Raw genomic sequence first — 15,993 nt, forward strand, 5'->3', positions numbered from 1 at the left:
AAAGGGAACATTGATGCCACAGACCCCTGAACCAAGGCTGGCACAACAAAGGGACCTTTGAGAGCCCCACGGGGGAGCCCGAACCTGGGGACTGGAACTTGGGGGAGCCCAAATCTCGGGGTACTGAAACCTGGGGGTACAGAAACCCCAAAACCTCGGGGTACTGAAAATTTGGGGTACCCGAACCTGGGGACTGGAACTTGGGGGTGCCCAAAACTCGGTATTGAAACTGGGGTGCCCAAAACTGGGTACTGGAACTTCAGGGTACCCAAACCCCAAAACTCGGGGTACTGAAAATTTGGGGTAGAGAAACCCCCGGGGTACCGGAACCCCAAAATCTCGGGGTACCCAAACTTTGGGGTACAGAAACCTCGGGCTACCAGAACCCCAAAACCTCGGGGTACAGAAACCTCGGGGTACCGGATCCCCGAACCCTCGGGGTTCCCAAACTTTGGGGTACCCACTCCTCGGGCTCCCGGTCCCTGCCGGTTCTGTCGCCTCTCCCTTCTCCCGAGCCGCCTCCCCCGCCTCCTTTTGGTTCCTTTTCCTCTCCCCTGGCCCCTCCGGGAGCGGCGGCCGAGCCCGAGGGGGCCGGGCCGTGCCGGGGGGCGGCCCCAGCCCGGTACCGGCGCGGGGGGAGCTCGGTGCCCGCCCCGCCGGAGCCTGCGCGGGGCCGCGGCCGTGGCAGCTCCGCGATGCCGCCTCCGGAGCCTCCGGAGCCCATGCCCGGCTACGGGGAGCTGCTCCGCCGAGCCTACGGCAGCCTGGCCGAGGCCGCCCGCGGCTGCGAGGATTGCGGCTGGGAGCTGGCTCGCCGTACCTGGGCGGAGAACGCGCACCTGGGCTGGGCGGAGGTGCTGCTGTGCGGGATCTGCGCGCTGGGCTGGACCGCGCTGCGCCGCGCCTGCTGCCGCCGCCTCTTTCGGGTCGGTACCGGGCACGGGATGGGGGGAACGGCGGTGGGAGCGATGGGGGCAGAGCCACGGGCAGCCGTGGGGGTTTGGCCGTGGGGGGGACGCGTTCTGCGTGGATTTTGGGGTGAGGGGTGCGCCCCCGCTCCTCTGCATCCCCGAGTGTGGAGCATCCCCAGAGCCCCCCCGCCCCCCGGTGCCTTCCGCCTCCTCCTCCTCCTCCTCCTCCCACCGCCGCCTTCTCGGCGCTGCATCCCCTCAAGGTTGAGGGATTTTTCTTCCAGGTTATTCGCAGCTTGTTCCGTGCCTTTCCCGGGGCTGTATCCTGCAGGATTTGAGCATCCTGCTGCACCAGCAGAGCCCCCCCGCTCCATTGTCCCCCCCGCGTTCCCATTCCTGCCCCCGGCAGGCTCGGGGTTTTTTCTTCCCGGTTATTCCCAGGTTTTTGCGCCTTTCCCGGTGCTGCATCCTGCAGGATTTGAGCATCCAGGAGCATCAGCAGAGCTCCCCCTGCTCCTTTTCCCTCCCCCACGTTTCCATCCCCGCATCCCCTCAAGGTTGAGCGCTTTTTCTTCCCGGTTATTCCCAGCTTGTTCCGTGCCTTCCTCCGGCGCTGCATCCCTGAGGATTGGAGCATCCCGGAGCTCCGGCAGAGCCCCCCCTGCTCCATTTCCCCCGGCCCCATCCCCGCTGCGTCCCCTCAAGGTTGAGGGATTTTTCTTCCCGGTTATTCCCAGATTTTTCTGTGCTTCCGTGCCTTTCCCGGGGCCGCATCCCGAAGGGTTTCAGCATCCCTGTGCACCAGCAGAGCCCCTCCTGCTCCTTCCCCCGCTCCCATTCCCATCCCCGCAGCCCCAGAAGGTCAAAGATTTTTTCTTCCCGGTCATTCCCTGCCGGGAGAATGGGTGGCGGGGGGGGAAGACGAGGGGACAAATCCCTGCGGATTTTTGAAGGAAATCTCCGGAGCGATGGCGCGGGGCTCGATGCTGCAGCGCCGGCCTGAGCTGCAAGAGCTCGGGGGATGCAGCGATGGCCCCGCAGCCCCCGGGGCTCGGGGGATGCAGCGATGGCCCCGGAGCTCGGGGGATGCAGCGATGGCCCCGGGGCTCGGGGGATGCAGCGATGGCCCCGGGGCTCGGGGGATGCAGCGATGGCCCCGCAGCCCCCGGAGCGCCTCCCTGGCCGCTGTCCCCCGCTGCTGTCGCCGCCTGGGTGGGGACAGGCCGGGCAGGAGGTCCCCGAGCAGGAGCAGCAGCTCTGGCCCTGCTCCCCATCCCTCCTCGAGAGATGCTGCAGGCTCTGCCCCGGCCTCCGGGGGACTGGAAGGGCAGAACCAGCGGAAATCTGGAGGATTTTTTGGGGTCAGGGCACAGCATTTTGTCACATCTGGTGCCACCAGGCCTTGAGGAGGCTGGGCCAGGCCTCGTTCCTCATTCCCTGGGCGGGATCCTCATGGATCCTCATGGTCCCTGTGGGAGTCACCGCTGCCCCCTGCCCTAAAGCAGCTCCCCCTTCACTTCTTTGGGGTCCCGACCTTGTGCAAGGTCCAGCCTGAGCCCTCCTGGGCTGCTGAGGGAGCTGTGGGTGAGGAATCTGCTGGGAATGTTGAATTTTCCCCTCATTCTCTGCCCCACCTGGCAGTGCTGGAACAAAGTGAAGTGGATTTTCTGGATTTCCCCCTGTCCCGGGAGGGCTCGGGGGGGCTCCTGGCAGCTCTGAGGTGCCGTTCCCTGGGGAATTGGGTCACTCGTGTAACTGCAGAAGGGCCAGGGGGGCTGAGTGGGGCTGGTTCCTGTGGCTCCATCTGCATGTGGCTGATCCTGATGAGATGCTGAGCAGGGTTCTGGTGGCATCAGCTTTCCTCCAGCAGCAGGGAGGGACAGTTCCATCGGCAGGGCTGTATTTTAAAAAGATTGGGAGGTTTTCCTTGCTGGAATTACTGTGGGGAAGGATGGGAATTGAGTTTTTTCTGTAAAACCTGGTTTGGGTCCCAGGGGGATTTTTGGACCTTGCTGCCCATGGAAAGGCAGGAGAAAAAAATGAGTTGTCTAAGCCCAGGAACTTCTCCCCTGCTCAGGATTTTGCTTTTTTGGGGCATCCCTCCTCATTTGGAGGCTGTTCCTGTGGGGACTGAGGCTGGAAGAGCCTCCTTGGTGTCCTGGCTGTGAATCTCGTGATGCTGCCCCAGCAGCCGGGGAGGAAATGTTCTCACCACAAGAGCTCAGCTCAGCCCAGGCCACCAGAGAAACCCCTGAAGGTGCTGAAGCTCTTGCTGAGCTCTCCGTGGGGCCTCCCCCAGCTCTTACCCCCCAAAATTCCTGTCCCAGCAGGTCCCCAGGGGGGTTGGAATTGCTGCAGAGGTGACGGGGAGGGTTTGGGTTGGCTCTGAGTGGATTTTCCAGCAGTTTTGGTTTTCTCCTCGTCCTTCTCAGGGCAAATTTTGGCCCTTTTGCTGCTTCTTCACAAAATCCTCGGTGCAAATACAGCAAGGGGATTGTGTTGGGGTGGGAAAGATCCCGGTGAGGGGGAGGAAATTTGGATTAAAAGGTCAGGAAAGACCCTCAGAGTCAGCTGTGCTGGGGCATGAACATCCCTGTGGGATTTATCCCCCCTTCCCCACCTCCCTGCACCTTTGGGTGCACAAACATCTGCAGGAGCTCCCTGGGCTTGCAGAGCAGCTCCAGAAATTAACCCCAAGCTCCCTGGAATCCTTGGATTTGCCCCCCTGGTGCTGCCTTGGTGTCCCAGCCCTGCCCTTGGTGTGGCCCTGTGGGACTTGGATTAAAAAGCAGCAACCTGAGCACATCTGTGTTAGTTAAAACCCCTGGAGGGCACCTGAGCCTGGGAAAGGAGTGGAAAAAAAAAAAAAAAAGCTGGGAGAAGCTCCTGGAGCTCTCTCCTTGCCCTCAGGCAGGTAAACCCAGGAGCACACCTGGATTTGGGGCACACCCGTGACCCCTCAACCCCCCTGGGCTGCTGGACTGGGAGTCAGGAAAATCCTCTGGGTGGGTTTGGAGGTGGTCAGGTGTCCCCTCTGTCCCCAAAACTTGGCTCAAAATTCTCCATTTCTGGCCCAGCCAGGTGTTTGTCCCAGCGGTGCCCACATCTGTAGGACACCCCGGTGTCCTCTGCAGGGAAAAAGGTTGGGAAATGTTCTCAGGGAAGCAGAGCTGCAGGGGAGAGACTCAGAGCAGCCCCGGGGAGGATGTGGAAGCTGAAAATTCAGGATTTGTGTCCTTGCAGCGATTTGGGAACTTTCCCCCACCCTGCAGCACCTCCGGGGTTTCATTTTCCAATCCCCGACCCTTCCCCAAGTGACTTGGAGGGGGGAACGTCCCCACAGGTGACCCCAGCGCGGTCTGGGAGCAGAGGACACCGAGCTGGGGACAGGCTCTGGTTTTTCCTCCTCTGAACACAAACCCCGGGAGCTCCAGAGGGGAGAAAAAGCCAAACAAAGAGCCCTTTATTCCCCTGGGGGCTGCTCTGCTGTGTCAGCGTCCTCCCAGCGTCTCCTGCTGCTCCTCTCCCCGCCGGGGACACCGAATCGAGGGCGAAAAAAAAAATATTTAAAAAAATATAACATCCTCTCAATATTTTGGTGGGAAAATCGCCATTTTTTCTCGGAAAAAAATCGGGAAATGTTGTGCAGAGCTTGGGTGGATTTAGGGATCCCCGGATGCAGATTTAGGGATCCCTGGGGCTGGGAGTGGATTTAGCTGTGGGGAAACTGAGGCACGGAGGTGCTGCAGGGATGGGGAGAGCAGAGCTGGGGGTGTCGGGGGGAGGTGACAGCCCCTGCCCCGGGGTCCCCAGGCTCCTCTGGCCTCGCAGATCAGGGACTTTTTCCTGGTTTTTCCTTTTTTAACCTGCCAGAGGCAGCGCTGGGTGGGATATCAGGAATTGTTCCCTGGGATGGAATTCCCAAAAAAGCTGAGGCTGCTCCATCCCATCCCATTATCCCATCCCATCCCATTATCCCATCCCATCCCATTATCCCATCCCATCCCATCCCATCCCATCCCTGGGAGTGTCCCGGTGACGGGGTTTGCAGCACCCTGGGCTTGGTTTTGATTTTAAGATCATTCCAAACAATTCTGGGATTCCTGGGGAGCCCCATCCGGGGTGGCTGATCCGGGAGGGGACAGAGGAGACAGAGGGGACCGAGCCCTTTGGGGCACCCCCCAGCCCTGGGAAGGGGCAGGAGTCTCTGGACGAGGCTCGGGAGTTGTCCTGGCTCGGCCCTCGGCCCTGGCACTGCCAGCTCCCGGGGATGCTCCGTGCCAGCCTTTGTGTCCCTTTGTGTCCCTTTGTGTCCCTTTGTGTCCCTCGGGACGCGCTGGCACCGTCGGGCCCGGGGGGATCCAGGAATTGCTCCGGAACAAACCGCGACTGAAAATCCTCTCCTTCCCCTTCCCCTTCCCCTTCCCCTTCCCCTTCCCCTTCCCCTTCCCCTTCCCCTTCCCCTTCCACTTCCCCTTCCCCTTCCTCTTCCCCGTCCCGCCTGCCCCCGGGTCCTGCTGCTGGGGCTGGGAGTGGATTTAGGGATCTCTAGATGTGGATTTAGGGATCCCCGGCTGCAGATTTAAGATCCCTGGATGGTCCTGTATCCTCCTGCTGGGACTGGCTGTGGATTTAGGGATGCCTGGGTGTGCTGTGGGCTGGGAAAAGGGAGAGGAGCTGCGTTTGCTCCCAGCTCCCGGTGGGCTCCTGTCCCAGCCCCTTCCCCTCATCCTGCCGGGAATGCTGCGGGAACGGGCGAGGAGGAGGAGGAGGAGGAGGAGGAGGAGGAGGAGGAGGAGGAGGAGGAGGAGGAGGAGGAGGAGGAGGAGGAGGGGGGGGGGGGGGGTGGTTACCCTTTAAGCAGAGCCCCGTGACGTCACTCGCCAGCCGCCCTGGGCTCTTCCAGCCCGAGCCACATCCCGGCTCCCGACGCGGCTCCGTCACCGTGGCAACAGCATCTCTGCTCCGTCCCCATGGCAACGGCAGCGGGGTGATGGGAGGACATCCCCACCCCCCCCCGCCATCCCACAGGGCAGGGGTCGCTCCTGGGGCAGCCCTGGGACCCCCCGGCTCCCCCCCGGCTCCCCCCCGGGCCGGCTCCAGGGCCAGCTCCTGTTCCTGGGGTCCGCGATGGGGAGGGGCTGGAATGGGGTGACCCCAAACCCTCATGGGTCGAGCAGGGATTTGAGGATCCCAAATCCACGCTGGGGTAGGAGAAGGATTGGAACTGGATGATCTTTGTGTTTCCCTCCACTCCAAACCTCTGTGGGGTGAGCAAGAGTGTGAAGCTGAGCTCAACATCCCAAAGGTGTCCCTGCCCCACAGACCCCACAGACCCCACAGACCCCACAGACCCCACAGACCCCACAGGCCCCACAAACCCCACAGGCCCCACAGACCCCAAAGACCCCACAAACCCCACAGACCCCACAAACCCCACAGACCCCACAGACCCCACAGACCCCACAAACCCCACAGACCCCACAGGTCCCACAGGCCCCACAGACCCCACAGACCCCACAGACCCCACAGACCCCTGTGTTCCCCTCCACCCCAAAGCCTTGTGGGGCCAGCAGGGCTTTGTGTCCCCCTGCCCTGGGCACACTCCAACAATCGATGCTTTCTGTGCCCAGGACTTTCTGTCCCTGCTTTATTCATCCCCCTCTGAGCTTCCTCCTCTTTTTCCTCCCTTTGGAAAAGGCCTTGGCAGCCGCTCCCACTGTGGGACGTGTCCAGAAAATCCGCAGCTTTTGGGATTGGAGCCCCTGGAAAAGGGGAGAGGGGCCAAGAACCGGGGCAGCCACGGCGTGGGGACAGCTGGGGCCTTAATTTAGGAGCAGAAATTGCTGACCTGGGGCAGGGTCCAGTTACTGCCCAGGGATTTTGTTTTCACCTCCAGCTCATCTGGAGCTGCCAGGGAGGTTCTGAGGGGGGGATTGGGCTGGGTTTGGTTCCCCCCAAAACCCTTCCCTGCCCCAGGGGCTCTGGCAAGGCCCCGGAGGCAGGAATGGGGTCTGGAACTGCTCAGCTGGCACCGAGGGGCAGGAAAACCTCCCAGGGGGCTCCCAGCACCCCCTGCTCCCTTTATTCCCAAAAAACCGAGACTGTGTCTTACTGGATTTATTTATTCCCAAAAAAACCCAGGCTGTGCCTTGCTGGGTCTGTTTATTCCCCAAAAATGAGGCTGTTCCACATTTTCCTGTGATTCCCACGTTGTCCCTGGCAGGGCTGGGGGGTGGTTCCTGTCCCCCCTCGAGCCAGGATTGGGAATTTTGTTGGGATTGTTATAAATGAGAGACAAAAGTCTCGATATTTAGTAAAATTTAGATTGTTTTGTTTGATATAGAAAGAGCAAACAGTGCTGGGGAACGTGAAGGGTCGCTGCTTACTTTATGTTTCACTGAACTTTGGTTTGTAGGTTTTTTTTTTAAATACTGTGGGATTTTATTGTAATTAATAATTTTGGGGTTTTTGTTGTTATAAGCAGTGGTGGTTGAATAAACATTTTAATACAAATTTACAAAGTTTTTGGGTGATAATTAGTTGCAGATAGTTATCTGGTCTTTGTAGATAACCACCAGAGAAGCTTTGGGAGTTTGGTCTTTGAGATAATTATTAGAGAAATTCTGGAAGTTTGGTTTTTGAGATAATTATTAGAGAAGTTTTGGAAGTTTGGTTTTTGGGATAATTATTAGAGAAGTTTTGGAAGTTTGGTTTTTTAGGTAATTATTAGAGAAATTCTGGAAGTTTGGTTTTTGAGATAATTATTAGAGAAGTTTCGGAAGTTTGGTTTTTGAGATAATTATTAGAGAAGTTTTGGAAGTTTGTTTTTTGGGATAATTATTAGAGAAGTTTTGGAAGTTTGGTTTTTTAGATAATTATTGGAGAAGTTTTGGAAGTTTGGTTTTTGGGATAGGCAGCATTGATCAGACAAAGGCAGGAAGGGCTTTTTGGGAAGTCTGATTTTACAAGCTGGGACCCGATACAATTTATTTGGAAAACATAACATAATATAATGTAACAAAATACAACATAATATACCATAACAAGGTGATTTTAAACAGAATGATCTTATCATATAATTTCCTTTATCACGTGTCCATGCTTCACTTCAGAGCTCAGTATTGTGGTTTATACCAACCCCAATTTTGTGATGAACACGAACCTTTTATCAATTATCTCGGGACTAACCCAAATTCAGCAGAGCTGCCTTGGTTTGGGGAGGTTTGGGGAGGTTTGGGGAGGTTTGGGGAGGTTTGGGGAGGTTTGGGAGGTTTGGGCTCCTCTGGAGGATGCTGCAAACGCCGCGTGGGGAATCCCAGCGGGAATGGGGATGTGGGCAGGGGTGGCACAGCACGGGCTGTGCTGGTGGCACCTGGTGGCAGTGCCAGCCTGCCCGGGGCTGTGCCCACACCTTGCCCTGCCCGTCCTCTGCCTTTTTTTTTTTTCCCTGGATAATGATGTTACAGCTTCTCCTCCGGCCTTTCCCTGCCCTTTATTTTTATTTTATGAGCTCCTGGCTCGGCCCTGCCAGAGCAGGAATTGTTCCCGGGGAGGGGGAGGATGCTCCGGGCTCCACTTCCCCCTCCCCGGGCTGCCTGGGAGCATCTCCAGATTCCCGAATTCCCCTTCCCCAGCCTCATTCCTGCTGGGAAAACGGGACCCGAGCTCTCAGAAGGGCAGCACGGGGTTAAAATGTTCCTAAAAATCACAGGAACTGCATCCAGTACATCCAGGGGGGTGGGAAGGAAAATTGGGTCTGGTAGGGCTGGGAAAGGGAATTTCTGTTCTATTCTATTCTATTCTATTCTATTCTATTCTATTCTATTCTATTCTATTCTATTCTATTCTATTCTATTCTATTCTATTCTATTCTATTCTATTCTATTCTATTCTATTCTATTCTATTCTATTCTATTCTATTCTATTCTATTCAACTATAACTGGGAACGAATTTTGAGCTTTGTTTATTTCCAGATCAGGTGAAGCTACACCTGCATGATCATCATGTGAGAAATGATGTGATTGTTAAATGTGACCATTGTTTGCTAATTGAATATAATTATTGTTTAATTGTCATAAGAATAACGAGAAACGATGCAATTGTAGCAAGAACCATGAGGAAGGATATTTGGGGGGCCTGATGAAAATTACAGGAATTCATGCTTGGATAAGATCAATGCATACAATAGAACAGTATGGGCTTAATATATAGTTTATATAATATGTATAATAAATATATTATCATATATAATAGAATAATATTAAAATAGAATAGAATAATAGAATATTATATAATAAAATATAATAGATTATGTATTTTATATATAATATATATTATATATAATAGAAAAATTTATAGTTTAATAGATAGTTTAATAATTACAGTTTATTAATTAATACGTAGTTATATAATAAAAAGAGTATAAACCCACCTCCATCTGGGATCCATGTGGGACCCAGATTTCCCCCTGATTCCCAGAGCTCTTCCATAAAACCCTTCCTACCAAACCTTGCCATCCTCCCTCTGGGATTCTGTGTTTTAACGAGAACGCTGTGCTGCCCTGGGGATGCTCCTTTCCCTCTTCCCTGACGAAATTCCCATTTTTTCCCGGGCAGCCCTTTGGGGAATGGTGCAACCTGCAGCCCAGAGATGCTGCCAAGATGCCCGAGAGTGCCTGGAAGTTGCTTTTCTACTCCTTGTCGTGGTCCTACGGCGCCTACCTGCTCTTCGGCACCGACTACCCCTTCTTCCACGACCCCCCCTCCGTCTTCTACGGTGAGAAAAACACCAGGGAAGCCCAAAATTCGCTTTGTGGGTGCAGAAAGGGCACAGGGATTTCTGGGGATTCCTTTCGGCAGCGAGAATGGGATTAATTAATAAATGAGAATTGTTCATTAAATAATGGAATGGTTTGGGGTTGGAAAGGGATCTTGGAGATGATCTCATGGCGGTGGGCAAGGGGGAGGAAATCAGAGCCTAAAAATCCCCCCATTCCAACCCCTGCCTAAATCAGAGCCTAAAAATCCCCCCATTCCAACCCCTGCCTAAATCAGGGTTTAAAAATCACTTTATTCTAAGTCCTGCCTAAATCAGAGCCTAAAAATCCCCTCATTCCAATCCCTGCCCCAGTAAAAGCCTAAAACCAATAACATATAATGTTACTGTTTTAATTACATATACATAATTACATATACATATTTTTACATATTAAAAAATTAAATTATTACCTATATTACCTATATTACCTATATTACATATATTACATATATTACATATATTACATTTATTACATGTATTACATAACTCCATACCCATAACACAATTTTTATCACACATAATAACACATCTCTTACATCTCACACACACACACACATCCCAAACCGGCTGTGATCGATAACAGCCACCAAAAACCCCGCCCACAGCAACAAAACCCAGCCCACTGGGGGTGGGCTTTTGGTGCTTATTTTAGTGGGTTTTTGGTGTTTATTTTGGAGTTTATTTTGGTGGGTTTTGGTATTTTTTTATGATTTTTGGTGGGTTTTTTTGGTGTTTATTTTGGAGTTTATGGGGGGGGGGGTTTGCATTTTTTGGGGTGTTTTTGATGTTTATTTTGGGGTTTATTTTGGGGGTTTTTTGGGGGTTTTTTGGTGGTTTTGGTGTTTATTTTGGTTTATTGTGTTTATTTTATTGTTTATTGTGTTTATTTTATTGTTTATTTTGTTTGTTGTGTTTATTTGTTGTTTATTGTGTTTGTTGTGTTCGTTTTATTGTTTTTTGTTTTATTGTGTTTATTTTGTTGTTTATTTTGTTTATTATGTTGATTTTGTTGCCTGTTGTGTATGTTGTGAATATTTTGTTGTCTGTTGTGTTTATTATGTTTATTGTGTCTATTGTGTTTCTTATGTTGATTTTGTTGTCTATTGTGTTTATTGTGTTTATTATGTTTATTATGTTGATTGTGTATATTTTGTTGTCTATTATGTTTATTGTGTCTATGTTGTTGTCTATTATGTTTATTGTGCTGACTGTGTGTGTGTTGTTGTCTGTTGTGTTTATTGTGCTGGCCGTGTGTGCTGTTCACGCTGTATTTATCCGTGTGTGTTTATTGTGTGTGTGTTGTTGTCTGTTGTGTTCATTGTGCTGGCTGTGTGTGCTGTTCTCGCTGTATTTATTCCGTGTGTGTTTATTGTGTCTCTGTTGTTGTCTATTATGTTTACTGTGCTGGCCGTGTGTGCTGTTCTCGCTGTATTTATTCCGTGTGTGTTTATTGTGTGTGTGCTGTTGTCTGTTGTGTTTACTGTGCTGTTCTCGCTGTATTTATTCCGTGTGTGTTTATTGTGTGTGTGCTGTTGTCTGTTGTGTTTACTGTGCTGTTCTCGCTGTATTTATCCGTGTGTGTTTATTGTGTCTCTGTTGTTGTCTGTTGTGTTTACTGTGCTGTTCTCGCTGTATTTATCCGTGTGTGTTTATTGTGTGTGTGTTGTTGTCTGTTGTGTTTACTGTGCTGTTCTCGCTGTATTTATCCGTGTGTGTTTATTTGTGTCAGGCTGGCGGCGGGGCATGGCGGTGCCCGCAGACATCGCTCTGGCCTACCTGCTGCAGGGCAGCTTCTACGGCCACTCTCTGTACGCGGCCGCCTACATGGACACGTGGCGCCGCGACTCGCCCGTCATGCTGCTGCACCACGCCGTCACCCTGACCCTGCTGGCCGCCTCCTACGCCTTCCGGTGAGCCCCCGAACCGGGGGGTGCCCGAAATCCGGGGAGTGCCCGAAATCCGGGGGTGTCCCCGAACCGGGGGTGTCCCCGAAATACGGGGAGTGCCCGAAATACGGGGGTGTCCCCGAAATACGGGGGTGTCCTCGAACCCGGGGGTGTCCCCGAACCCGGGGGTGTCCCCAAACCCGGGGGTGTCCCCAAACCCGGGGGTGTCCCCGAAATCCGGGGGTGTCCCCGAAATACGGGGGTGTCCGAAATCCGGGGGACCCTGTGGGGACACCACAGTGAGCTCTGAGACCCGCAGGGCGCTGGGATGAGCCCCAAAATCCACAGGATTCTGTGGAAATCCTGCAGTGAGCTCCAAAATCCATGGGGTGCTGGGGGGATCCTGCAGTGAGCCCCACAATCCGGGGGGTGCTGGGCTGAGCCCCAAAAACCAGGGGATCCTGTGGGAATCCCAACATCCATGGGGTGCTGCGGGGATCCTGCAGTGACCCCCAAAATCCACGGGATCCTGTGGAAATCCTGCAGTGAGCCCGACATCCATGGGGTGCTGTGGAAATCCCAACATCCATGGGGTGCTGGGCTGAGCCCCAAAACCCAGGGGATCCTGTGGGAATCCCGACATCCATGGAATCCTGTGGTGACCCCAAAATCCAGGGGGTGCTGGGGGAATCCCTCAGGAATCTCCTGAGCCCCAACATCCACGGGGTCCTGTGGTGACCCCAAAACCCGGGGGATCCTGCAGGAACCTGCCCCCCAGGTGTGGATCCCTGGCTCTCACAGGGGGTGCTGTGAGCTGACAGCCCTCTCTGCTCACTGCTTTTCCCCTTTTTCCCCTTTTTTTCCCTGTTTCCCCCTCCTTTTCCCTCTTTTTTGCCCTGATTTTCCCTTTTTCCCCCTTTCCCCCCCGTGTTTCCCCCTGATTTTCTCCCTTTTATTCCTTTTTTCCCCCCTTTTCCTCCCCCTTTCTTTCTCCCACCTTTTTCCCCCTCACGCTTTTCCCACCCTTTTCCCTTTGCCTTTTTCCCGCCCTTTTTTTCCCGCCCTTTTTTCCCGCCTTTTTTCCCTCTGCCATTTTTTCTCCCCTTCCCCCCTTTTTTCCCTCCTTTCCTTCCCCCTTTTTCTCCTGCTTTTTTTCCCCACTCACCCTCTTTTCCCCCCCACCCTTTCCCCCCAATTTTTCCCCATTTTCCCCCATTTTTTCCCCCGATTTTTCCCCATTTGTTTCCCCCCGATTTTCCCCATTTTTCCCCATTTTTCCCCTTTTTCCCCAGGTACCACAACGTGGGGATCCTGGTGCTGTTCCTGCACGATGTCAATGATGTCCAGCTCGAGTTCACCAAGCTCAACGTTTACTTCAAACACCGCGGGGGCGCCTACCACCGCCTCAACGACGTGGTGTCCAACATCGGCTGCCTGGCCTTCAGCCTCAGCTGGTGAGGCCTGGTCCTCACCTCATCCCCATCCTCATCCCCATCCTCATCCTCATCCTCATCCTCATCCTCATCCCCATCCCCATCCCCATCCCCGTCCCTGTCCCATCCCTGTCCCATCCCCGTCCCTGTCCCATGCCTGCCCTGTCCCATCCCTGTCCCTGTCCCATCCCTGTCCCATCCCCGTCCCTGTCCCATCCCTGTCCCATCCCTGTCCCATCCCCATCCCCATCCCCGTCCCTGTCCCATCCCTGTCCCATCCCTGTCCCATCCCCATCCCCGTCCCTGTCCCATGCCTGTCCTGTCCCCGCAGGTTCTGGTTCCGTCTCTATTGGTTTCCCCTGAAGGTTCTGTACGCCACGTGCCACTGCAGCCTGCAGGCCGTGCCCAACATCCCCTTCTACTTCTTCTTCAACGGCCTGCTGCTCGTGCTCACCCTCATGAACATCTACTGGTTCCTGGTGCGTGACCCCACGGGGCTCCTGAGACCCCACGGGGCTCCTGAGACCCCACAGGGATCCTGGGTCTGTGTCCTTCATCCCGATCCCAACCCCGATCCCCCCTGCAGGAGCTGCCCTGCCCAAAGTGCCCTTGGGGACAGCGGGAAATGTCCCCTCCCCTTGGGGTCACCTCTGTGCTCACTGCCCCTGCTGGCATTGCAGGGATGGGGGAGGATCTGGGGGGTTTTGGGGGGTCCTGGGTTGGTGTTCAGGGGGGAAGGGAAGGCTGGGAATTCTCCCTTTGGCATTCAGAGTGTCTGACACCCCCGGGCTGCGCGGGGAGGGAGCGATAAGAGCAGCTGGAATTTGAGAGAGGTGTGAACGGGCTGGGAATGTTCCCTGCATCCCGCGGGGAAGGAGGGACCCCATGGGGCGGGGCTGATCCCATCACCCGCGGGGTGAAATCAGGGAAAAGGAGTTCCAGGAATTCTGCTCCAAATCCCAAACCCCAGCCTGGGGCTGTGCCTGAGGCTCTGTGTCCCCCTGTCCCCCCAGTACATCGTGCTCTTCGTGGCCAAGGTGCTGCTGGGGCAGATGCAGGAGGTGAACGATGTCCGGGAATACGACGTGGAGGAGAGCAGGAAAAATCCCGGGAAGGAGCCGGGGATCGCAGTGCCCCGGGCTCTGAAGGAGGGGTACGTGGCCGGGGGGACACACAGGGAATTCCAGGCTGCTCTGGGTTGGAAAATCCTAAAACACATCCAGTGCCACCACTGGGTCTGGCCTTGGACATTCCAGGGATCCAGGAGTGGCCCCAGCAGGGGAGGGAGGGAGGGAGGGGATTTTGTTGTGGGCCGGGGCTGACCCCGGGCTCTGCTGTCCCCAGGCTGCACCTCAAGAACGGCCTCGTGAAGGACAAGAGGCTGTGAGAGCTGCCAGGACCTGGCAGTGCCCAGGAGCCCGCACAGGACAGGCCCGAGGAGAACTTCACCCCTGCCCCCCTGCCAGCCCTGCCAGGACCGTGCCCCTCGGGGCTGCCACTGTCCCCTGTGCCTGGGGGGGCTCCTGTGGCCCCGTGTGGCCAGGAGCCCGCTGGCTCTGCTGGCCCAGGTAGGATTTGGGGCTGGCTTTGTGTCCCCTGCTGTTGCTCCACGTTCTCAGCCCTGCTGTGATTCCTCCCTCTGACCCTTCCCAGCTGCTCCTGCAGGCTCCAGCTCCAAACTGGGCAGGGAAAGGTCCTGTCCTGTCCTGTCCTGGGGAGCCCAAGGCCAGCTGGGACTGCAGAGGTGGCCCTTGGGACAGTCCCTGTCACCTCCCACGGGCAGCTCTGCCTGGAAATCCACCCCAGGAGCTCCATCCCAGCCCTCTGGAGGAGGCCCAGGAGGTTGGATTTGCTTGGAAAACCCCGTGTGGAGGTCTTGGAGTGGCTTAAAAAGAGTCCTGCAGGTCCCTGCCCCCAGGACTGTCCCCTTGCTGAAGGAAGAACAGAGAATTCCTGCTCCCCCCAGCTGGATTTCCAGGAAAAAACAGAGAATTCCTGCTCCCCTGGGTTGAATTTCCAGAAAAAACAGAGACTTCCTGCTCCCCTGGGTTGAATTTCCAGGAAGGACAGAGAATTCCTGCTCCCTGCTTGGATTTCCAGGAAAAATAGAGAATTCCTGCTCCTCAGTTGGATTTCCAAGAAGAACAGAGACTTGCTGCTCCCCTGGGTTGAATTTCCAGGCAGTTCCATCCCTGCAGCTTTCCCAGCTCCCCGTGCTGGGCAGTTCTGTGGGTTTGGCTCCCTCAGACCCCGCTGTCCCCTCGCTGTCCCCTCGCTGTCCCCTCCCCTCTGTTCAGGACATTCATTCCCGGTGTGAGGGTGGGGATTTGTGCGATTTTTCCATGTTTGGTCCCGGTGATTCCCCTCCAGACTTGCTGTGTCTGAGCCAGGGAAGGGCCCTGAGTGGGGCCGGTGGAAATGTCCCCAAGCTGTGACAGGACTTTGTCACTCTCTCCGTGGCTTGCAGGGTGCCCGGGGAGCACCCCAGTGCTGGAATTCCTTGGGAATTCGGTGGGATTTGAGGGCAGGATGGGAACTGCTCCCCCAGGCTGGGCCGGAGCAGAGCTGGGCTGACCTTGGGGGGATAAAACCGAATTTTCCAGGGCTGGCATTGAGCTGGGTGGGTTCTGGGGGAGGTGACATCGATGTGGTGGGGACAGCTGTGCTGTGATGGCCGGGAGGGGACCTGGGGGTGCCTGGCTGAGACAGGGCCTGGTGATTTCTGGGGCTGATGGTTTTTGGGGCTGTGCAAGGCAGGACTTTGATGGTTTGATGTGCTGGAGCTTGATGGCTTTAAGAGAGAAGCGTTGGACGCCGTGATTGAGTTAAAAAAAGAGAATTTTTGGGGAGGAAGAGCCGGCTCCAGGTCTGCCCCCGGCTCCGGGCAGAGATTTTGGGAACAGCGCTGGATTTTCCATCCCCATCCCTGGAGCCCGAGTGGA

General features: G+C 55.1%; 1 protein-coding gene across 1 annotated transcript; it reads left to right on the forward strand.

The window, feature by feature from the left end:
• Window positions 1-692: 692 nt before the first annotated feature.
• Window positions 693-15,850, forward strand: CERS1 (ceramide synthase 1). Its single transcript, XM_014887164.2, has 7 exons — window positions 693-926; window positions 9,531-9,690; window positions 11,462-11,642; window positions 12,911-13,072; window positions 13,383-13,530; window positions 14,065-14,204; window positions 14,396-15,850. Exons 1-7 carry the CDS (start codon window positions 696-698, stop codon window positions 14,436-14,438), a joined length of 1,065 nt encoding a protein of 354 aa, XP_014742650.2. The 5' UTR covers window positions 693-695; the 3' UTR covers window positions 14,439-15,850.
• The last annotated feature ends 143 nt before the right edge of the window (window positions 15,851-15,993 follow it).

The sequence above is a fragment of the Sturnus vulgaris genome, chromosome 26 (assembly GCF_052056855.1).
Source record: "Sturnus vulgaris isolate bStuVul1 chromosome 26, bStuVul1.hap1, whole genome shotgun sequence".
Classification (NCBI taxonomy): domain Eukaryota; kingdom Metazoa; phylum Chordata; class Aves; order Passeriformes; family Sturnidae; genus Sturnus; species Sturnus vulgaris.

Bases quoted from the DNA above. Each gene is read 5' to 3' on its own strand.
- CERS1 (XM_014887164.2), top strand. From the start codon at position 696: ATGCCGCCTCCGGAGCCTCCGGAGCCCATGCCCGGCTACGGGGAGCTG. The intron at 927-9,530 runs GTCGGTACCGGG...TTTCCCGGGCAG, and splicing joins GCTGCCGCCGCCTCTTTCGG to CCCTTTGGGGAATGGTGCAA. The intron at 13,073-13,382 runs GTGAGGCCTGGT...CTGTCCCCGCAG, and splicing joins CTGGCCTTCAGCCTCAGCTG to GTTCTGGTTCCGTCTCTATT.